Source organism: Chelonia mydas, chromosome 11 (genome assembly GCF_015237465.2).
Source record: "Chelonia mydas isolate rCheMyd1 chromosome 11, rCheMyd1.pri.v2, whole genome shotgun sequence".
Classification (NCBI taxonomy): domain Eukaryota; kingdom Metazoa; phylum Chordata; order Testudines; family Cheloniidae; genus Chelonia; species Chelonia mydas.
In genome coordinates, this window is record NC_051251.2 from 68,585,160 (window position 1) to 68,610,017 (window position 24,858).

The 24,858-nt window shown below is 40.4% G+C and overlaps 1 protein-coding gene across 33 annotated transcripts in view; it reads right to left on the reverse strand.

Moving 5' to 3' along the window:
* The window catches only part of LRRFIP1 (LRR binding FLII interacting protein 1), a 189,805-nt gene extending 166,095 nt beyond the window's left edge, over positions 1 to 23,710 (reverse strand). For 22 of the 33 annotated variants that reach the window (XM_037913083.2, XM_043525769.1, XM_037913077.2 and 19 more), the window contains exon 1: positions 23,413 to 23,597. In XM_037913083.2, coding sequence (XP_037769011.1) covers positions 23,413 to 23,502 — 90 coding nt within the window. In that variant the 5' untranslated portion in view covers positions 23,503 to 23,597. Of the gene's footprint in view, positions 1 to 23,412 lie in introns of all 33 variants that reach the window. The other 11 variants (XM_043525760.1, XM_043525763.1, XM_043525761.1 and 8 more) reach the window with 8 other exon arrangements.
* Positions 23,711 to 24,858: the final 1,148 nt, after the last annotated feature.

A 24,858-nucleotide genomic window follows, 5' to 3' on the forward strand; every position in this document is an offset into this window, starting at 1 on the left:
TTTCCAGCCCTAATGTTTGTGGAGAAAAAACTTAAAACTGTGACTGGAGTGCACAATCTCAATCCTAGTTTTTCACCATATTTCTCAGCCTTTTGCCAGAACAAGAGTGTCTAATTCATTATCTTTGGCTTAATCTTCCACCAGTTTATTCCATATTATGTTAACATCACGCTAAGATATTGTTACACTCTGTTTGGGTTTCCCCTTCTTTAGATTACAATCCCTTTGCTAGCATGAACCATCTATCATGAAATAAGAAAATCTATTGATTTTTTTTTTAAATTGTGAAGAGTTAACTTCTAAGTCATATGACCTCAAGTGTGAATCAACTAGAGAGGCAGAAAGAGAACAGTTATAGCAGGAAGTTCAATCCTATATGGCACACAGTTTAGCTAAACCACAGGAATCGCCAGTACAGAGCTGCAAACTTCTTAAAGCAGGCAGCTGTTTCACCTTTCACTCTCCAGTTGCAGAGGAAAATGAGAAGGGTGAAGGAGGATGGTTGTGCGGTTAAACCAGTGACTAAAGATTCAAAAGACGCGGGCTACCCTCCCAGCTCTGCTACAAATGCTCTGTGTGACCCTGGGCAAAAACACTTTTGTGCACTAGTTCCCCCATCTGCAACATGAGGATAATTGCTTCCCTATTTCATCTAACAAAGATGCTGAAGCTATTTATTAGTAAGTGATGAAAGAGACAGGAATGCTTAAACAAAATATTCACTGTCCTGTACCACATACTGTTTAAGCCTTAACTGCATACAAAGTAGAGTACCAGCTGTTAACTGGACACCATAGTATGGTATACTGATGGTCCTTCACTTATTTTGCTTCTTGATGGCATCAGACCCAAAAAGCTGTTAAAAATCCACACAGATGGTTCATTACTCTTAAAGGTTATTTAAATATTTTGAACAAGTTTACCATTACAAGGGAAAAGACTGCATCACCTACTGGTCTTTTTTTAGAAAAAGGCTATATCATCATCAAGTTATTTTTCATTTTTAAATTTTTGAATGAATGCTTTGAATGAAAGATGGTAGTTTCACAGCCCAGGAAGTGCAGAATTCCAAATGGCACTCTGCCAATGTAATTCTTCAAACCTAAATCACCTCCAAGTGAAGAAAGTTCACTCCATTTCCATTCCATCTTTGGCCTCTCTACTGAAATTGCCAACAAGAGTGCAAATTATGGTAGAGAAAATCATCAGACCAATAGCATAAAACAGGGTCTGGCAGTTTTTTGTATTTCTCTAAGTACTGGGAAACAAAAAGACTTCTCAGAAACTGATGATCTGCTGAACTTAAGAACATTCTGTAATGAAGGTACTCAAAATAAGTATGAGTTACATGAAAGTAAGGAAAGAAAGGCTCCATGAAAAGAGAATTGGTACTGTCAAATATGGAGGCACTCAGGCAAAGCAAGTGGGTAGTCTGACATCCAACAACTACAGGAACAGCTGAGAGCACTGTCATGATTTTCATTCAGACCCTAAACTAGAACCTCTAGTAATGATTTTTTAACTGACAGAATGAAATATTTTTATTAAAATCCATTTTATGCAAATCCATTTTTAAATCTAAATTAAATACAGGTACTTCAAATTAAATTTGAAATTAATTTACGTTAAGACCTTCTTATAAACTTCTTATAATCTATTAACATAATTTTAATGAAATACAAAAAATAATATTAAGCAGCACAAGTTTTCTGCCAAGTTTTAAAGAAAGTCAAACCATCGAATGGTAGAAGTCACTAGCTAAGCATCTGGAGCTAGGGTTTGCTGAAGTGCTAAACCATCATTTGACAGCAGTCGCTTCTTCTGCAGGTGCAGAGAGAATATTTTCTTCATTTTCATTTATTCAACAAGGGCAGTTCAATGACCAGTTGATTTAAAGTTAAGAAACCAATAGGAATTGGCAAAGCAGGAAAGTTTCTTTTCCTCTTCTCATCTATTAATAAAAACCAAGGTCTCAGAGGATGGGATCTATTTTTTCTAAAAATCCTGAAGGACCTAAAGACTACAATCAGTTCTATCTGCTAACTAAAGAACATATCATACTTACTTTTTTTAATAAATCAGTTTGATATGCAAAACTTTTCATAATTTTTCTGACGTCTCCAGCACATTTAAGGTAGGTCTACTGAATAAAAAAATTAAAATACTCTTTTTGTGCTTTGGGTGGAAATTAAAATTCAATTAAATAGAGCAGAATACAAATCAAAAGTAAAATAAAGAAATCCATCATTCACCATATTCTAACATGATACAAAAATTAAAAATTAAGAATATCAATAAATGTAAATTAATCTATATAATTGCTTGAATAATTAAAAATAAAATAAAAAATAAAAGGAGACACATAGTGAAATCAAGGACTAGCAGAGATAAAAATCTTAATTCCGTAACACTGATATCTATTAAACTACACTGTGGACTTAAATGTGTATATGTTACCTATTGTAGCTCATGACCTATTGGTAATATTTCTGATCTTAAGGAATTTTTTTCCTACTCTATACAGGAGATTATAATTTTGTGTATTGTATATAACTTTGGATTCCTTAATATTAAACGATAGGAAGTGGCAGTAGGCTTTTAGCACCACAAGAACACCCTCCATGCAGCTGTTAGGAGAATATAAAGCAAACACAAAATGTTTACGTATCACATTTGAGAGAACATTTTGTCAAGACAACTTTAAATACTTGTTTACACTACACTTACAATTTATATGGATGGCTGAAAGCATTTTGTCATTTTACATCCGGAAGAGTTTCATTCATTGTAAGAAAACTTCTACACCTTTCCAGCAACAAGACTAAATCTTTTCAGATAAAAAAAGCACAAAACTGAAAATAAAATGCTTTCCTGAGCTTAGCACAAGTGTAAACAGAAACAATAAGTTTCCAAGTTTAACAATTCTGATGAGTCGAAATTAAAAAGAGATGCTACATTAAATATCCTTCCACAAGTACGATGGGCACAGTATGTTTTTCTAAACATGCGCCGTTGAACAGAGTACCAGCTGGCTATTTTTCAGACTGAGGTATGATTTTTGAAAGCATTTGAGTAATGGACTGTTGACTTTGCTGAATATAAAACACGTTAAGTGGTTTATAGTTGCAAAACATAGTTTTATACTATCTTTCCTTCCAAAACACCAAATACAAAAAAGCTGTAAACAATGAATTATTCAGGTACACTCATCACACTTGCATTGTGGAGTTCAGAGGTACAGTACCTAAATTAAAGGGTATTTGGAACAAAAGTAGTCTGGAAAAAAAAACTTACACAGTATGCAGAAAGGAATTATCCCATATATTGTCCTTTTCAACCCCTCCTCCCATTTTTATACTTCTAATGGGCAAGGGTGCCATTAAGTGTAAATTAGCATATAAACACATTTTTAAAAGATCACTGTTCACACTTTGCCTATGCTTTGAAACATACAAGTCTCCTTGTGAATGGAAAGGGCTGCCCTTTTTATTCCCCATAAAGATCTTCCATTATTCCCAATGGACTTGAGCCTGTTATATAAAATCTAAAGTCTACCAGCAAAGGGCCAGGAATTTAGAAAACTCCGTAACATTTGAATTACATACTGAAATCTGTTCATTAAATTATGATCTTTCCAAAATAAGTAAAATACCAACTGAGACTGGAAAGGTGTCAATATTCAGAGGCAAACTGGCATTTCAAGCAAATATTGGCTAAATTGAGCTGTGGTGTTAGTATAACTATGACAAATAATAAATATAGCTCTACAACAAACACAGCATGTTGAACACCTAATATTTATAGACCTGCATTACACTGTATATTAAAACAAGTTCATTGGCATTTAGCACAAACTCAACTTAAAATGTTTATTTAGGAACCTTAATTTAAACACTCACATATCCAAAACATCTCTTTTTTAAAATAAAAATAAAAATAAGTTCCTTGGTATTTGTGTCACATTAAATCTATTCATCAACTTCTGACCTACAGGGTAGAAGCCTACCTGGTTAGTAGATAAGGACTACATTTGATGAGTAGTGCTCCACAACCCATTCTCAATCTGGCATTTTTCTTAACGTTGTAGAAGTTCTATTCATTACAAGACAAGACATCAGAAAGATATATACCGTAATTAGCAGTCTATGTCAAGAGGTCATTTTGCAGTGACTCAAACAGCACTGAATAACGCAACAGCTCACACTGTTAAGGCCAAAACCCAGAGTTGCTTAAGAAATGGATTGGACAGCTTTTGTGTGGGGGTGGGATAGGATTACAGTATCCAAACTGGGACTGAGCTTCAATGGATTAACTGATCTATCTTCTTTCCAAAAGAGTTTCTTAGGTTTTAACCCTAGCTGAGAAATGAGCCTCAGTTTTAAAAAAATCTTGTTGCGTCTCAGATATACAAAGACTAGAACTATTTATTTTAATTTTTCGGAAAAAGATGACAGTGTCCATTTACTGTAGATTGTATAGTGTCCCTAGGGCCTTTGCCATATTCTTCCAATTTATAAAATTCATTATGCTCTGAGCACATACAAATGAGCCCTTTTTAATTGGCCTCTTCATCTTGCTCAGTTCATCAACTGATCCTACAGTACAGAGTTTGTGAAATCACAACTGTATCCACCTTAACTGATTGTGGGGTTGCTCACTCACGTTTGGCAACAGTGATTATTAATCTGATACGAGGAGCAGGTCATTAAGAAAAGAGCTGATCCCTCATTTTGTTTATGGGCATTAGAAGATTATTGGGGCATACCATGAGTACATTTCAGCCTCATGCCTTTGTCAAGCCTAAAAAGGGCAACCTGGAATTGATTTGGACTAGCAATCTAGAAATAAAAAGCATTACATATCTCAATAAGTGCACTGAATTAGAAAATCTTGACTGCTGCCATTGTTTTTTCACATAGCGTAACAGCATTCCTAACGTATCTTCTTCCCCCACACATCTTACGATTGTCCTTCTTAATAGGTTTATGCTAGTTTTTACCATTTTAAGAGGCATTTCTGTACACATGAATATATACAAATACAGGGATTTTCATAAGTGCTTAGCAATGGCCTCTCTGTTCCCAATGACATCAAATGGTAAGACTTCCTGAGCACCTTTGAAAGTCTCACCATATAATGGGGAACTACCTCCAAAAATAAAAATAAATATTTCAGGTTAGAATTAACATACTTAAAAAATGCAACTATGTGAAAAGTGTTATAAAGGGTTCAGAAGTTTATAACTCCTGTAGACTTAAGGTACAAAGGGATTGGTGCATGACCACTGTTTTTACACAAGGATTTATCTGGGGCGGAAAACACATCTTTAGGTACAATGGCCTTCTCAGTCAGCATGGTTTTTTGCAGGGTGTGACCTAGCAAGCAGGCCATACCTCTTGGGCTGCCCTGTGATGCCAGTCATAGAATCATAGAATATCAGGGTTGGAAGGGACCTCAGGAGGTCATCTAGTCCAACCCCTGCTCAAAGCAGGACCAATCCCCAACTAAATCATCCCAGCCAGAGCTTTGTCAAGCCTGACCTTAAAAACCTCAAGGAAGTTGATTCCACCACCTCCCTAGATAACGCATTCCAGTGCTTCATCACCCTCCTAGTGAAAAAGTTTTTCCTTATAGCCAACCTAAACCTCCCCCACTGCAACTTGAGACCATTACTCCTTTTTTTTTCTTCTGCTACCAATCAGAACAGTCTAGATCCATCCTCTTTGGAACCCCCTTTCAGGTAGTTGAAAGCAGCTATCAAATCCCCCCTCACTCTTCTCTTCTGTAGAAGAAACAATCCCAGTGCCCTCAGCCTCTCCTCATAAGTCATGTGTTCCAGTCCCCTAATCACTTTGGTTGCCCTCCGCTTGATGTTTTCCAATTTTTTCACATCCTTCTTGTAGTGTGGGACCCAAAACTGGACACAGTACTCCAGATGAGGCCTCACCAATGTCGAATAGAGGGGAACGATCACGTCCCTCGATTTGCTGGCAATGCCCCTCCTTATACATCCCAAAATGCCATTGGCCTTCTTGGCAACAAGGGCACACTGTTGACTCATATCCAGCTTCTCGTGCACTGTAACCCCTAGGTCCTTTTCTGCAGAACTGCTGCCTAGCCATTCGGTCCCCAGTCAGCCAATGGACCAGCTCTGCTTTGAGGGGAGCTCTCACTGCATAATCCAGGTGCCTGCAACAGGCTCCTGCATTAGCAGGCAGGGACACAATGTAGTTAATAAAAGGATCAGGCAAGGCAGAAAAGGCCTTCTCTTTACCTTATACTACAAAATCCCACGCTCCATCCCGACCCTGTCTGTGGTTACTGGCACAGGGTAATAATTTGTGATTTGGAGATTATGTTTTGCGTTTGACAGAACATGAATGCAGATAAGTTATATGGTCTGCATCATCTGGACTAACGCCATCGTGTGGGTTAGTGCAGCGCTCAGACACATGAACTTTGACACTAGTGTGGACCTCATCAGGGTCAAAGCAATTGCACAGGCTCTTGTGGACTTTAAAGAATGGTGAATTTAATTTGCAAAGACTCCTTGGGACTTTGCTTGTTTCAGCAGTTGGTTGGCAAGGATACTGGAAGGATTTATGGGTCAGCTGGTACAAGGTACTCTGAGGACTCAGGATGTCAGTTTGTGTGGTACTATTTGCTTGCTGAATTGGCACAGGTTTATGTTTGTTTCACAGGATCATAACTTTGAACAGAAGGTCCTGTAAACAGAGGTGTCAGGCGTGGGTTTTAAACAGCCAGCTTTGAGCCCTGGGAAAGTGTTGCTCCCGAACTGACCATTAAGAAGGGGAAGTAAGGTAAGGCTATTGCAGTCCTACTTTTCCATTACTGCCACACGCGGTCTCGAAAACAGAATTAGTATTTATAGCCACATGGCCACATTTTCAGGTGTCTGTGTCCATTCTCAGTAGCCCTTGTCATTTGCAAGGATCCCCTGAAGAACACATGGGTAAGATGACAGATGTCAGTTCAACAGCATTCAGCACCCCCTCAAACTATTTAAAGAGAAATTGTACTTCCAGTATTATCCCACTTGATCTTTTGTATGCTAAGTTGGTAGACTGATTAGGCAATAAGAGGCTCTATGCAGCCAGCTATCCTCCCCCTGGAGGATGAAACACATTCTCAAACTTAAATCTACAACTGTAATTCATTTGTTCTGAAAGCAACATATAGATGCAAAAAGAAAAGAAGTACTTGTGGCACCTTAGAGACTAACCAATTTATTTGAACATAAGCTTTCGTGAGCTACAGCTCACTTCATCGGATGCATAAAGTGGAAAGTACAGTGAGCAGATTTTATATATACACACAGACCATGAAAAATATATATATATACACATTGTAAGGAGAGTGATCACTTAAGATGAGCTATTACCAGCAGGAGAGTGGGGTGGGGGAAGAGAAAACCTTTTGAAGTGATAATCAAGGTGGGCCATTTCCAGCACATTTCCAGGAGTTAACAAGAACTGCTGAGGAACAGTGGGGGGGTGGGGGGAGGAATAAACAAGGGGAAATAGTTTCACTTAGTATAATGACTCAACCACTCCCAATCTCTATTCAAGCCTAAGTTAATTGTATCCAATTTGCAAATTAATTCCAATTCAGCAGTCTCTCATTGGAGTCTGTTTTCAAAGTATTTTTGTTGAAGGATACTCACTCTGAGATCAGAAATCGAGTGACCAGAGATTGAAGTGTTCTCCGAATGGTTTATGAATGTTATAATTCTTGACATCTGATTTGTGTCCATTTATTCTTTTATGTAGAGACTGTCCAGTTTGCACAACGCATTATCAAGGATCTACAACCTATCCTGAAGGACGACCCATCACTCTCACAATTCTTGGGAGACAGGCCAGTCCTTGCCTACAGACAGCCCCCCAACCGGAAGCAAATATTCACCAGCAACCACACACCACACAACAGAACCACTAACCCAGGAACCTATCCTTGCAACAAAGCCCGTTGCCAACTGTGCCCACATATCTATTCAGGGGACACCATCATAGGGCCTAATCACATCGGCCACACTATCAGAGGCTCACTCACCTGCACATCTACCAATGTGATATATGCCATCATGTGCCGGCGATGCCCCTCTGCCATGTACATTGGGCAAACTGGACAAGTCCCAGAAGCCCTTTCCAATTTTCAACAGATGTTGGTTCAGCACATTTAGCAGTATTTAACCTCTTCAGTGCTGAACAGTATACTCAACAAAGCAAAGAAACCAAGGCCTGATTACATCCACGGGTTTCATACACGACAACTGGTATTCTATTGAAAATAAACGATGAGACACAAAATTATACAGCACAATAGATTTAAAGGGACCATTCAAATTTGGGCCAGAACTTACATTTTCTGAAAGCATATATGAAACCTAACACCAAAAGAAAGAATTCAGTTATTCTTAACCAAAACAATTTTCCCTGCAACATTTGCAACCCAAACACTGAAGCTCTGAGACCTCAAAGCGACAGTGACTAAAGACAAATGTGAAAGTGACTTCATTATTCTCACTGTTCAGAGCCATGCAAAGTGACAAGTCAATTAGATTTCAAATTTTCTGCTGAAGGCTCAAAGGTATTTGTAATGTACTTAAGGTAGGTTTGTTTACAATGCATTATTTTAAAGGGGCAGCTGACATGAAGAAGTGCTTCATGATGGTGTAAATAGTAAAAAGTTATCCTTAAGATTGACACCAAAAAAAAGCATTGGAATTCTGTTGTGTGAAACATAAGATTCTCTCTGTTCCCCTGCTGTCTTGGTACATTAACTGATAAATGTTCCATAATTAGAAGACTCAAGTGGGAATGCCTGAAATCTATCTGACCTGAGTTCAAAAACTTCAGTCAACTTTTAGCCCACGTAATATGCTAGTACTTTGATACTACCTAGTAGATAAGACTGGCAAAGATGGATGGAAGAGGGAGACTCTCCTAGATATAAATATACTAATTTAGGTAGGGATTGGGATCCTAAGAAAATTTTGGGTTGTGAAGAGGACAAAGTGGAAACAGAGGAGGGAAGCAAAAATCAAATACAAAATGCTTAACTGAAGTCAAATATTGGAGATGGGAAAGGTTACCGAAAATGTAATAATGGCCAGAGTATTTGTGGGAGGAAAGGAATCATAGCCCTTAGAGGTCAGGGCTTACACAGACAGAATCTAACAGTTTAAGGCAGCCAAGTGACAGCAAGAATTCTCTACATAGCATCCGCAGAAAAACTTCCCGCTTTACAGATAATACCACCACATATTTTAATTTCAACTAGTACAAAAACACAAGTTAGCTACAAACTAGCTAACTCAATAAAATACATTAACAAGAAGCCTTCACATAAAGCTCGATTTCAATAAAATAGGGACATCTACTTGCACTTCCTTGCAGAATCTACATTTACCTAAAACATGTTTATGTGCAAATACATTTCAGAACGTAAGCTTTGATTCAATGAGAAAACAGATTTTTGAGGAAACCAAAAGTAATTTGTGTTTATATCCACTAGCTCATTCATTTGGCAATGAATTACATTTAGGCAAGGTAATTTACTCTACTTAACATGCAACACAAACATTATGACAGCACAAAAGAAACATAATTGTTGGCTCTAACATTTAACCACTGTTTTTGTATTTCCAATGACAATGAGCACTGCCCTATCTAATTGCTAAGTATCAAGAAACTTAAACACAAGCGGCAATGCGCTTGGTAATTTTGGTTAACCAAGAGGCTCTGATTTCTTGTGCAGAAACATACAATACAAAAATAAAATGCTAAATATTTACTCAGAGAAACTGCACAGTAGCCAGGAAACCACCTTAGAGCACTGGAAGTATGTTAACATTTTACCTAAGGTATTGTTACAAGACAATAAAAATGGCAACACTGAAGAAGGTTTAGGTCTCAGTACTAGACATACAGTGGTGTTCACTGGAGGAACAAGGGATTAGTGGTGGGTGAAGGGAACAAGAAGATAAAAATGGTAGAAAATGAGTGGGCAACATAGCACAGATTCTGGATGACGACCTGTTGGCCAGACAAAGGGCAACCATTTATTTTATTGGATCTCACCACAGTATTTAATGCCATAGAGCATGAAATGTTGTTGACTCCCCTCAGATGCATAGCAGCAATAAACAGAAGTGATTAAATGGGTCAATCCTCTCTTAAATTGCACCCTAAAGAATCATAATGGCAGACTACACTTCAGCCTTAAGAGGTCAGACCAATGATCCATTTAGCCCAGTACCCTGATTTCTGACAGTGGCCAATGGCAGACACTTCAGAAGGAATGAAGAGAACAGGGCATCTTTCCCCTCTCATCTAATCCCAGCTTCTGGCAGTTACAGCCATAAACCCAGAGATTGGGTTGCATCCTTGACCATACTGTCTAATAGCCGTGGATGGACCTATCCTCCATGAACTTACCCAACTTTTGAACCCAGTTATTCTTTTAGCGTTCACAACATCCCTTGGCAACGAGTGCCACAGGCTGACTCTGCATTGTGTGCAGAAACACCTGGAAGTTCTATTGCAATAACTTTTTATGCAGCAATTAGCTAAGATACTAAATAGTATTGTTAACTCCCCAAATTAGCACAATTTACTACCACCTATACTAATAGCTGAATTTTAGAGGCGATTTTTGGTAACAAAAGGTCAGTCATCAGACTAGCTATTCTAAATATTTCAGACCATAAAGCTCAGCCATTTGAGTTGTAAGCAAAGAACTGTCTTTAAAAAAAATAGTTTTCATCTTTCCATAAATCAGAAACAAAACGTCCAATTTTGCTCAAGTTTTCCATAATTACTTTTGAGTTAAGAAAAAACTATATTTTCCAAAAGTTATGAGAATCTGAAAACAGAACTACAAGTTCCAACATAACCCTGACTTGCACCTTCTGATATAGAATGTCCACTATAAGACAGTACAGCTAAGTTGTGCACATGACAATTTTGGGTTGAAAGCAGCAGTGCAAAGGAGAGTGACAGTCCAAATGCTTACCGTTGGTCAAATGTGTTAGTGGCTAGACATTTATCTCTGAGAACCACATTTAAGCCAACAAGAGATAAAACACTGACAACTAGCAGGAAAGTATTGGTTGTTGAGGGGCCATCACCTTTCAAGACAATTAAATCCTGGTATTCCCAGAAATTTTAGTAACTATCATTCTAGCTCTTCCTTTCCTCTGTAGTAGTTAGTTATCCTCCTGCTGCATGTAACAGGAGGAAAACACCAACTAACCTCTGAGGTCAAATTTTTGTTGCACTAACTCCTACTCACCATTTGTTCCATCAAGCCAAGTAGCAGGACTCTCCAAGTTGTGCCTAATTTCTGGTCACCTATGTGTTAATCATTTGCATTTCCAACACACCGCTAGCCTAACTGCATTTATTTAATAACTTTTCAAAGACAATTATCTTAAAATGCATCCAATCACATTTGTGAAATGGCTTTGGAACTGAACTCTGGAAACCGAGTTCTCTGACTGGCTGACAATAATGTCAGACATAATCTCAGTGGTTAGGTCACCTCGTCCATTCTCCTGCCAACGCAGGATTGTTTCCTATACTATGTACTTCTGCTCTTTGACCAGGCAGTCTAGTTTTGACTAACAGAGCTTTCACAACATGTTTGGAAGACAGTCAGACAAATGTTTTTTTCCTGACATCTCATGCTTTCCTCTGCATAATTTCATCCACTTGCTTCTTAGCACTCTCTTGGCCGCTAATTCATCTTCTCCTAGAAATTTACATCTTTCAAATGCCCATAGTTAATTTCATTTTGCCATACAAAACATGTTAAGTTTTCTTAAGGTCATCCTACCATTTAGTGTTTTTTTTCTTTGAATTCCCTGCAATACTATCAATATTGGCCACTATATTAACACTGATGTTCCCTATTCCCACATTTCAATAAGTCTGGATTATTATAATGCACTGAAGAAGTGGCTGATATTGCTCAGGCTTCAGTCTTGCAAATCAACTGTGACAATTATTTTCAAGTGTTCCATTTCTCCTGATTTAGTACTTACATTCTAGAATATGTGCGCATTATTTTTAGTCAGAAAAATCCTGCCTCTCCTTTGTCCTACACTTTTTAAGTGTAAGGTAAGAGCAAAAGCAAACCAACCTCCTGAGAGGAAAAACTTGTGAATTACTTTTATAAAGCACCCTCCCCTTATCACTATGACAACATGACCAACATCCAAGCTTAAACATGATTCTTTTGTATCTGTCAAGACTAAAATGAGCCATTCATGCCTATGGACTTGAGTCAGATATTTAAATGCATCAGATGAAGTCAAAAATATGTAGCGCTACAAGCTGGAATGCCAGTGCAACTATCCCTTTCTTTGACCTCCTAAGCTACACTTGTAAATGCAAGTGCTGACAGCATTAAAGTTACCTCATGACTGTTGAAGGTAATACTTTCCTCTCTTATCAGAGGTGAGCAGTAAGGTTCATCTTCCCCTCAAAGGTAGTTTAAGTGTAGAAGTGAGGGAACAGCTGGCATTTCAGAGAAGCTATTTTAAGCTTTGGTTACTGAGTCCATCTAGATTGACGTATTGTGAGCCTGGCAGCCTGCTGCTGTGGGCATGGTGACCTGACTGTACCCCAGTAAGGACAAATGTTTCTTTTCTTGTTGCAGGCCTGCTGTGGAAGGCATTTGATCTTTGTTCTGGTGGTTAGGTCATCTAAATACCACTTTGAAAGCACTCCTCTGACTCCCAATTTTATAACACAATCAATTCAGAACATTGCTTTCCTAGGGTAGGATAGACAAAAGTTTCAGAGTAAACACTGAGTCCTGCAGATAAACACCACCTGGGATCAGGCATGGATTTCTACGTACTTTCAATTCTTACACAAGTCTCATGCTTGACTGCAATAGGATCCAGGGTTCCAAAACAGCTGTTTCCTCAGCCAGTCATGGAACAGCTGAGCAGGATTCAGGCCAGAAGTATACCCAAAACAGATAACCAATTATTTGAAGAAGCAATATGCATTTTGTTAGGTGCATTATAGTTTAGAAGACCATCCATTTCATTTTGATTATACGGATTTTAGGGTTTTGTCTCAATTCTAAAATTACACAATGCTTTGCCTGAGCATTTCCTCTGAAAGAGGATGGGAAGTGACCTCTAAAATCAGTGCTGCTCATTGGCTATATAGGGACAATACCTTACCTTAGAAGAGATGGGAAGATCATAAAAGAATTAGCGCACATTTACTCCATAAACTACTAACCTTTTAGTAATGAGAACACTTCCCACTATCCTACTGGCAACTACAGCTTCCTCTTTATGGGCCTAATCCTTGCATCGAAGTCACTGATGACTGGATTGAATGGGTTCAGGATCAGGCCTACATGGGCTCTAGTAGCTTCCATAATGTTCTGCTTTACTCTAGCAAGGAGATATAAAGCCAGTTCTGCTTTCTCTCTGATAAATGTTGTGCTATGATGCCCAAAATGCACTCTGGTTTACAAAGCATTGATTGGACGCACTCAGTCTTGGGAATAAACACTGGTTACTGATGTCCACCTTCCATTGGCAGGTCACCCAATTTTTTGTATAATAATTTTACAGGAAATCATTTATCATCTGCCCTCTGACCAGACATAACCCATGAGAACTCTAAGAAAGCAGAGGGAACATTAGAAAAAACAATGAAATTTCCAACTGGAACAAATGAACTTCAAATGTTTGGATCTTCAGAGTTCTTGAAAGGAATCTATCAGATTAAAACTAAAAATAAATGTGTTTGCTTCGTTAAGAAGTTGACTTCAGTTGGAGTTGGTGCTCCATGGTTTCCAATATCAGGAGCTAAGTGGGTAACATCAACCTGTGATGAAAATAGTAAAACTAACAAAATAAAATGTAACAAAACCCCCTGCTGGTTAACCTCGGCAGTCCTCCCCAATGTCTTATTAAAGATCATTCAAAACCCAGGTCATAGTTTTAAAAAAGTCTCCATCTACATACATATACCACGGTTTATCATAATGAGAAGTTATGTCTTTTCACAATTTAGGATTATTTTAATATTTTGTATGTATCTCACTCAGCTTGAACAAGGAAGACTGTCTAGTCAGTTTCACTTTAATTTGTAGTTATTTCTAGTGAGCCACACATTCTGCTTCCCATGCACTAGCACAGTACCACAATTTCTGGACTGCAGATGATGCAAAGGAACATTTAAACCCAATTTCACTGAAATTGATAATGAAAACTTTTTTCCTTTTTTAAAGCAACACAAAAACAAGTTGACAGTGTTCTTGACAACTGGTCAAGTAACTAAATATAATAAATACTGTAAATTTGAGATCTGAAAACATTCTCATAACATTATACCAACTTTAATAGAAAGAAAGTGACTTAAAAAAAGTTTTCCAGAACTAATTACTGCCCTCTTCAATTTTATAGACAAAGGGTTCTTTTTAATGGTCACACGAACAAAAAAAAAAAAAAGCAGAAATGAGGATAAGTTTTCCAGCACATAGATAACGAAACCCAGTATTGATTTTTAGGAGTATCAAAGTTTGCATTCAAAATGCCAGCATTGTGATGTATAACTGACTTTTCTAGATCACCTCATAAAAATAGTAACTTACTGTCTTGTGTGCCTAACTTAAGCAAATAATAAATAATAGATATATACCTGTAGCAGAACTACTTCATTTATGCAGCTGACATGAATTTCCTTGCTACATTTACTAGACTCCTCTATATCCATTGAACATTATTAACAACCAATGAAAAAAGCACAGAGTGGAAGTCAGCAAGAGAAAAGTATACCTGAAGAAAGAGTGCTTCCTCAAGTTCGCTTCACCAAATTGTCAGTCCCATCTGCACTGTACAGGGAAATATCAGACAACCAGGCCCCACAAAAATGTAGATACCACGTCATAATGTAGGGTATGCCTTGACAAGTGACTGTATTAGGGATAAAGCTCTGACACAGGATTCCATTCTGCATGCACTAGTACTTCTGGCCAGATTGGCACAGTACTCATGGATTACTGAACTGACAGACCGTATTATTCCCCTCCAGAAATACTTGCCAGCAGTGTTAGCAAAATCTAACAGTCTTCATTGACCTAAACACAGAATAATCTGCTAGCATCATCACTGGTCTGTGACAGAATATGAAAAAGAAACCTTTCATTGATCACCTTTCTTCTCACCCTTAAGCATTGACACAATCAAAGAGAAACAGTTTTGGTGATGGAGAGATTAGTATATACAAAATAAAATCCTCAGTGGAAGACATCTTTCTGTGTATTAGAAATTCAGAGTAGCATATAATTTTTTTTTTTTACCTTGGGAGTTCATCTGTAAATATATTTACAAGTCTGCAATTCATTTAATCCCCAAATTAATTAAATCAGTAGCAAAAAAGTTACATCTGATTAATGTTATCAGTTTAGCCAGAGCTACAGTGCAGAAGAAAGAATTGAAGAAGAAATGTGAAATATCATTAAACTATTTTCACACTATTGGAAATGTTACTGTAGACAGTCTGCAAACATTCTTACCACCATAAACAACCTGGTCGTAAAAACGTGTGCAATGGGTCTATGCTAGTGCTTCCATCAGAGCTAAATCAATGGCAAGAAAACAGCTAACGAGTCCCAGCGTAGAGACCGCTCCAGAGAAAGAAGTGTCAATCCTGAGTACAAAAAATGCTGTCATTACAATTTGCTTCACTTATACAGTTTCCTTTCATTGGTTCATAGTTGCTTCCTCCTAAAACTGCTCTCTCATATCCTGTAGAGGTGATAAATGCCATGCTTTGTTTCCACCTGCATTTTAGATAAGTTTATACTAGGGGAGGGAGTTATGGTCTTCAAATTCAAGGACTGATATGGCCACTAGACTACCTATACACAATTTGAACATGACAAAATAAGTTACTAGAATATACTCTATAATTTACAAGCTTCCATGGCTGCAAGCTAACAACGGCAAGGGATGATGGTTGAAGGAAGTAGAAAAGCTTATGGACTTCATAAACAGACTGAAAAATAGAGAGAAAACCCACATCAGAAACCATAAATGTCTCAGAACTCTGCCAAAACATGAGGGAGTGACTGTTGAGAGGCTGGAAGAGCTGGCATGAACACTGTCACCCATCTTAACACCAGCTTTTTTCTAGCTATCGTCACTATGATGGAAACAAGAGGATGCTACAAATTTTTTGGACAAATTGATCCCAGAAGTTTTAGACAGATGTTAGTCACACTCCAAAATGCATTCAGATACTATGTGACAAACGTGGTAAAAACCTCTATAGAATAGAAATAGAACACTAAAAAACCAAATACTGCATAACAAATGTATTCATTCTACCCCTGAGTGGGAGACAAGGCAATAATAATAAAGAATTATGACAGTTACCCTATCCAACTCACATGATTGAAACTGTATGGTACAGGCAGTTAAAAATAATATGAGAAAACTCTCAACTTTCCAGACCTCAATCCTATAGCCCAGTGGAAAAGATGGGAGATAAAAGTGATTAAAGAATTTCAGTTGAATGGATCGGTCCTTTATCCAGTTAAATTCCAGATAACATAGGGATCACACTTACTGTTTCCCTTTGGAAATACTTTGGGATAGGGAAGCAGTACACAACTTTCTGGGTAAAGCTGAAACTAGGACAGGAACATGTAACAGAAAGCAAAGACATAGAAGACTGTCCTATTTTAAATGAAGTCCGCTCCCTACAAAACTATATAGGCTAAGTCAAGCACAACTCAGAATAAGTATCAACTTTTTTGTAATGGCATTTTAACACAAGAACTCGATTCAGCAAATTCCTTAAACATGATGATGCACTTAAATTTAATCACAAATAATCCACTGAATTCAATCAGACGACTCAGATGCTTAAAGCCAGACACATGTCTGATATCATGCAGAACCAGGGCCTACGACCTTGATCCTGCATCATTACAGTCAATGCAAGCTTTTGCCATCAGCTTCAGTAAGCACAAGATCAAGGCCTTTATTACCATTTTCTTCTCCAAAGAGGTCGTAATATTGATTTGCACTGTAAGTTGTTTACACTGCTTAAAAAGTTGATATTAGCTTAGCTGCTTGTTAACTCAAATACATGCACAGAGGTTATGTCAGATACCTATTTCAAACTGTAGAATCCATGAACATTAAACGTTCATACTAGAGCCACTGTTACGAATACACTGCTGTAGAATAAGCAAGGGCCTGAATTTTCTTGTTCTCAGTCATTAATGGTGACCTCACAATCAGTAGGCATACCAGCAGTTTTGTTATCTATCAAACTATACTCTTAGCCCAGCAGAAGAATCTGTCCTATCTCGGGGCCTCTCCTTCTGCCCCTCCACCCCCACGAACATGATACAGTTCTGTGGTGACCTAGAATCCTATTTTCGACGTCTCCGACTCAAGGAATATTTCCAACACACCTCTGAACAACATACTAACCCACAGAGACCTTCCTACCAAGACTTCAAAAAGAAGGATTCTGGGTGGACTCCTCCTGAAGCTCGAAACAACAGACTGGACTTCTACATAGAGTGCTTCTGCCGACGCGCACGGGATGAAATTGCGGAAAAGCAGCATCACTTGCCCCATAACCTCAGCCGTGCAGAACACAATGCCATCCACAGCCTCAGAAACAACTCTGACATCATAATGAAAAAGGCTCACAAAGGAGGTGCTGTCGTCATCATGAATAGGTCAGAATATGAACAAGAGGCTGCTAGGCAGCTCTCCAACACCACTTTCTACAAGCCATTACCCTCTGATCCCACTGAGGGTTACCAAAAGAAACTACAGCATTTGCTCAAGAAACTCCCTGAAAAAGCACAAGATCAAATCCGCACAGACACACCCCTGGAACCCTGACTTGGGGTATTCTATCTGCTACCCAAGATCCATAAACATGGAAATCCTGAAAGCCCCATCATCTCAGACATTGGCACCACGACAGCAGGATTGTCTGGCTATGTAGACCCCCCCATCAGGCCCTATGCTAAGAGCACTCCCAGCTATCTTCGAGACACCACTGACGTCCTGAGGAAACTACAATCCATCGGTGACCTTCCTGAAAACACCATCCTGGCCACTATGGATGTAAAAGCCCTCTACACCAACATTCCACACAAAGATGGACTACAAGCCATCAGGAACAGTATCCCCGATAACGTCATAGCAAACCTGGTGGCTGAACTTTGTGACTTTGTCCTCACCCATAACTATTTCACATTTGGGGACAACGTATACCTTAAAATCAGCGGCACTGCTCTGGGTACCCGCATGGCCCCACAGAATGCCAACATTTTTATGGCTGACTTAGAACAGCGCTTCCGCAGCTCTCGTCCCCTAACGTCCCTACTCTACTTGCGCTATATTGATGACATCTTCTTCATCTGGACCCATGGAAGAGAGGCCCTTGAGGAATTCCGCCATGATTTCAACAATTTCCATCCCACCATCAACCTCAGCCTGGTCCAGTCCACACAAGAGATCCACTTCCTGGACGCTACGGTGCTAACAAGCGATGGTCACAAACACTACCCTATACCGGAAACCTACTGACCGCTATTCCTACCTACATGCCTCCAGATTTCACCCAGATCACAGCACACGATCCATTGTCTACAGCCAAGGTCTACGATACAACCGCATTTGCTCCAACCCCTCAGACAGAGACAAACACCTACAAGATCTCGATCAAGCATTCTTACAACTACAGTACCCACCTGCTGAAGTGAAGAAACAGATTGACAGAGCCAGAAGAGTAGTCAGAAGTCATCTACTACAGGATAGGCCCAACAAAGAAAAAAAACAGAACGCCACTAGCCATCACCTTCAGCCCCCAACTAAAACCTCTCCAGCGCATCATCAAGGATCTACAACCTATCCTGAAGGACGACCCATCACTCTCACAGATCTTGGGAAACAGGCCAGTCCTAGCTTACAGACAGCCCCCTAACCTGAAGCAAATACTCACCAGCAACCACACACCACACAACAGAACCACTAACCCAGAAACCTATCCTTGCAACAAAGCCCATTGCCAACTGTGCCCACATATCTATTCAGGGGACACCATCATAGGGCCTAATCACATCAGCCACACTCTCAGAGGCTCTTTCACCTGCACATCTACCAATGTGATATATGCCATCATGTGCCAGCAAATGTACATGCCGATGTACATTGGGCAAACTGGACAGTCTCTATGTAAAAGAATAAATGGGCAAAAATCAGACGTCAAGAATTATAACATTCAAAAACCAGTTGGAGAACACTTCAATCTCTTTGGTCACTCGATTACAGACCTAAAAGTGGCAATTCTTCAACAAGAAAAACTTCAAAAACAGACTCCAATGAGAGACTGCTGAATTGGAATTAATTTGCAAACTGGATACAATTAAATAGGCTTGAATAGAGACTGGGAGTGAATGGGTCATTACACAAAGTAAAACTATTTCCTCATGTTTATTTCCCCCCCCCCCCCACTCCCTACTGTTCCTCAGGTTTCAGAGTAGCAGCCGTATTAGTCTGTATTCGCAAAAAGAAAAGGAGTACTTGTGGCACCTCAGAGACTAAAATTTATTTGAGCATAAGCTTTCGTGAGCTACAGCTCACTTCATCGGATGCATCCTTTTCTTTTTACTGTTCCTCAGATGTTCTTGTCAACTGCTGGAAATGGCCCACCTTGATTATCACTACAAAAGGTTTTTTCCACCCCGCTCTCCTGCTGGTAATAGCTTACCTTAAGTGATCACTCTCGTTACAGTGTGTATGGTAACACCCATTGTTTCATGTTCTCTATGTATATAAATCTCCCCACTGTATTTTCCACTGAATGCATCCGATGAAGTGAGCTGCAGCTCACGAAAGCTTACGCTCAAATAAATTTGTTAGTCTCTAAGGTGCCACAAGTACTCCTTTTCTGTTGGCACTAAGTAATGTTTCTCCTATACATAAACACTTTAAAATACTGTAGGCTTAAGTGGTGCTCCAAGATCATAAATGGATCAACACCCTGGATGTTAATGTAACTTTTCTGTTTTATATTTTATAAATTTGCACTTTGATATCAGGTCTCTTCCTAAAGCAGACAACTGTGCTAGAATTATTATGTCTCTAATCCCTCAGGATACAATTTTGCAAAGCTAGGGAATTAATAATTAACAACTGTGCATGTAAAAAATATTACTATGTTGTTCTATGAAAGTGTACTTAACTTACACCTCGGAATGCTATCAAGAAGTCACCAGTGAAATGCACCATATACAGAAAAGAAATTCAGATTCTAAAGAGTCAGGATATCTCCGGCCAATACAAATAAATAACTGATGTGAGCAAAATACATAACTTGTATGTATGGGGTGCCTGTGGCCCTCCAAAATCTTATTCCTGCTTGCTGCTTTCACTCTGTACACCCCTATTTCTAATCAAGAAAAGGGTGGACAATATACTTGTACTCCATCCTAGCAGCCAATCAGAATCTTATCTTACTTCTTCATGTAAAATTTGTTCATTGGATGTTTAGGGCTTCACCCTCTAAAAGGCACTGGTTCTCAACCAGGGGTATGCGTACCCCTGAGGGTATGCAGAGGTCTGCCAGGGTGTACATCAACTCATGTAGATAGTTGCCTAGTTTTACAACAGGCTACATGAAAAGTGCTAGCAAAGTCAGTACAAACTAAAATTTCATACAGACAATGACTTGTTGATACTGCTATATACAGACGCTCCCCGGGTTACGCAAGATCCAACTTATGCAAATCTGCACTTATGGAAAAAGTTCCGTAAGCTAAAAATATTAGGTTTTGTTTGTTTTTTGCGTAATGGTCAGGAATACGTTTCCGATTTATGCAAAATTCGAGTTACGCAAGGCGTTCCGGAACAGAACAATTGCCTAAGTCAGGGAGCGTCTGTACACTATATCAGTGTTTCTCAACCCAGGGATCATAATTTTATAAATATATAGTAAAAATGAGAAAGTAAGCATTTTTTCAGTAATAGTGCACTGTGACACTTCTATATTTTTATGTCTGATTTTGTAAGCAAGTAGTTTTTAAGTGACATGAAACTTGGGGTATACAAGATAAAACAGACTCTGAAAGGGATACAGTAGTCTGGAAAGGTCTCTGAGAATCACTGCTCTAAGGTGCTGAGAACTCTAAGCTTCCATTTAAGTCAGGGGCAACTGTGGGCACTCAGGACCTTGCAGGATCTAGCCCTTAATGTTTATGTCAAGCCTCAGACTTCTTGACTCTTAAATCCCATATGAAGCTGTCTATAGTGCAAATTAATATCACACACAATGTTATGTCTTTAAGACATTTTTCATCACAGAAGTGTGAAACAAAGCCTGAAAAAGAAAATCACCTCCTTTCAACTGGCAAGGTTTACTCACCCAAAATTTTGCTCTTTGCTGCAATTGGATTAGTGCCTATAATAGAGACTGCTCTAAAAATGTTTACTTATATACACAGCATATCATTAAGAGATAAAAAAAAATACCAGCTAAATAATGTTTCTGACTCTTTACCATAGAATCTCTGGCATAGTCTTTGCTTTTTATCTGAAGCCTTGTAATTACATGTGGCTGTCTCCTAGCTGAGAAAAAAAGAAATAACGCAAGTTTATACAAGCTTTTAAGACAAATGGCATGGCATAGGGTAGCAATGCAGGGATTTCAGCATACAGGCTGTACGCCACCTTTATTATAAAGCTGCTTCTTATAATACTAACTGATAAGGGGCCACTCTACATTGGTTCCCAACTGCATTCAACCAGATAAATGCTCTCAATTCAGATTCCTCTGTAACGCTTAAAATAGAAAAGGAGTACTTGTGGCACATTAGAGACTAACAAATTTATCTGAGCATACTCTTTCGTGAGCTACAGCTCACTTCATTGGATGCATTCAGTGGCTGTAGCTCACGAAAGCTTATGCTCAAATATATTTGTTAGTCTCTAAGGTGCCACGAGTACTCCTTTTCTTTCTGCGAATACAGACTAACACGGCTGCTACTCTGAAACCTGGCATAAAATAGAGTTTATCAGGACAGAAGGCAAGTCCGGAGATTTAAACTACTACTAACACCTGGTTTTATGTATGTTCCAATATATTGAGTTTTAAAATTTTGATCATGTGGAAAATCTCAATTACAAAAACAACAATTAAAGCCACTGACAAAAGGGAAAACTATGCAGAAGAGCCCAGCGTCCCATTCTAGCTTAAACTTCCAAGGGTATAGGATAAGTAACGAAGTATGACTAATTGGGTCAGTTTAAATACATACTTATTTAATATACAAGTTAGCCAAATATTATGGTCACAAAACCCGAACACACAATTCACATGATAAAAAGAATTTTAAAATATGGTTGAGTCTCACAGATACTCAAGACCTATTTCTTGCAAAAATCTAGAAGTGTATATTACCCATCTTCATCGCTCATTTCACGGACAAAATCCACAGCAATTGGAAAGCTTCCTGCACTTTCCTCTGAATCATATGGTCAAGGCATTTCCTTTATGCTAGTAAAAACTTGTAATTTCACAGTGCAAGCAAAATAGAGAGCATCATTCCACTGGACAGGCGTGTCAGGGTTCCAGCCACAGTGTAGGCCTGAAACCAGATCACCCCCCTATTATACCAGCCTTGGGTGAAACTCAATAGATTGAAGGGGCATGAAAACCCCAGGCAAAAAGCCGATCACATGGGAGCGGGTTACATTCCTGCCTTTACATTGTAACAATTCTCCTCATACTGCAGGATAAAATAATTCATACTGAGCAGCAAGTCAACGAAAGTCTGGAAACAGTGTGCTGTGGAAAGCTGGGGACTTTAGGAGTGGGGGAAGACAGGCTCTGCACCGTGGCCACGTTCACGGCGGGCAGCGTGTAGACACACCAGCCGCGCAGAGGCAGCCCGCAGCCGGGGAGGCAAAGGCACCTGACAGCAGGAGCAGACGGCACCTGCGGTCACTTTCAGGAAAGCCCCTGAGGCAGCAGCGAGTGACAAGCAGCAGCAGCGGCGGCTCCTCCCCCCGCCCAGCCACAACCCGTCCCCGAGGGACCGCTATTTATTACACACCCCCGGCCCTCCCTGGGCCACCTCAAGGGCCTGGAACCCCCAAGGCGAGGCACAGCTCCGCCCGTCACCGCCCGTCCGGCCTGCCCCCGCATGTCACCTCCAGCCCGCAGCCCCCAGGCTCCACGGCCACCCCCGTGTGTTCCCCAGCCCTAGTCCCGATCCCTGCGACCGCCGAGCAGGGCCGCCGCCCCCCATTTCCGTTCCGCGTCAGGGCGGCCGGAGGGACGGGCAGCCCCCGAGCCCAGCCCGGCCCGCTCCGCGCCTCACCTCCCGGGCGATCTGGTTGAGCGCATCGTCCTCCGCCGTCAGCCGCTCCCGGTTGGGGAGCCGCTTCCGCCCGGCCCCCTGCGTCCCCATCGCCGCGCGCGACCAACCGCCACTGCTGGCCCCGCTCCGGCACGAGCTGCCGCTACAGCTGCCGCCCCGCGCCCGCCGGCGGCTACGCACAGCGCGTCACGGGGGGCGGGGCTCAACCGCCCAGCACGAGGGAGGGGAGATGGGAGGGGCGGAGAGAAGAGGGGAGATGGGTGGGGTTGAGGAGGCATGGGCGGGGCTTTGCTGCAATGGGCGGGGCGCTAGGGAGGGGTTGTGGAGTGGGGAGAGGCTGTGATGAGCTGGGTGGGGTGAGGTGGGGAGGGGCCGTGGGGAGATGGGTGAGATTGGGAGGGGCTGTGGAGTGGGGAGGGGTGGTTGGGAGGGTGTAGGGTGACCAGAAAGTGTGAAGAATTGGGACGGGGGGGTAATAGGTGCCTATATAAGAAAAAGCCCCAAATATCAGGACTGTCCCTATAAAATGGGGACATCTGGTCATCCTAGCAGGGTGGGATGGGGCAGAGAGGGGCTCTGGGGAGATGGGTGGGGAGGGGCTATGAGGTAGGGAGGCTCTTTGGGGAGATGGGCAGGGAGGTAAGGAGGGGGTATGGACAGGGGGTATGGAGTGGGGAGGGGCTTTAGGGAAGGCTCTTCCTGTTCATTGAATGAAGCAGGGGTCTTGTAGACAAAATAGTATGTGATCACATAATTAAAGACTGTATTATAAGGCAAGGGGGACAAATTAATCTGGGCTTTTCTAACTCCTGAGAATTTGATTTTGCAACCTTAATAATTTTGTTTTAACAGAATTTGTTGTGTGTAATTTCCTGGGTTTAAAAAAAACTCAACCCTTCCCAAAAATGTCATCAGGTGGAATCATATTGACGCCCCCATGAGTCATCATCATGGCTGGAGCTTTTAGATCCACCACAGAGATCTCTGCCACTTAACAGAGTAACGGATACCAATAGTAGGTTGTTATCTTCTGTGTGGACTAGCATCAGAGGGGGATGGGAGACTGTCTCAGTGGGTTTCATAGATATTTGTTGATAGCAGAGGAATGGTGAGATTTAGAAATCTTGGTTTCCACTGCAGGCTGTGGAAGGTAGTGTGTCTACTGAGCACAGATTCTTCTGCACATTCCCTTCAACTGTTTGACCACTTCTGTCCTGTCCCCTCCAACTATCTCTGCATCCTAGTGCCATTATCCTTGCCTACCCAGATCCAGTCTCCACTCCTCAAACTCCTCAGCCCAATCCCCATCTCCTTGTCCAGCAAGTCTCACCTCTTTGGACTCCCCATCTCAGTCTCCTTGCTCAGCCATTCCCAGTTTCCCTCCACCCAGCTTCTCATCCAATCTCTCACTCCAGTCTCCAGAGCTCCAGTCGTACCCGTCCCACC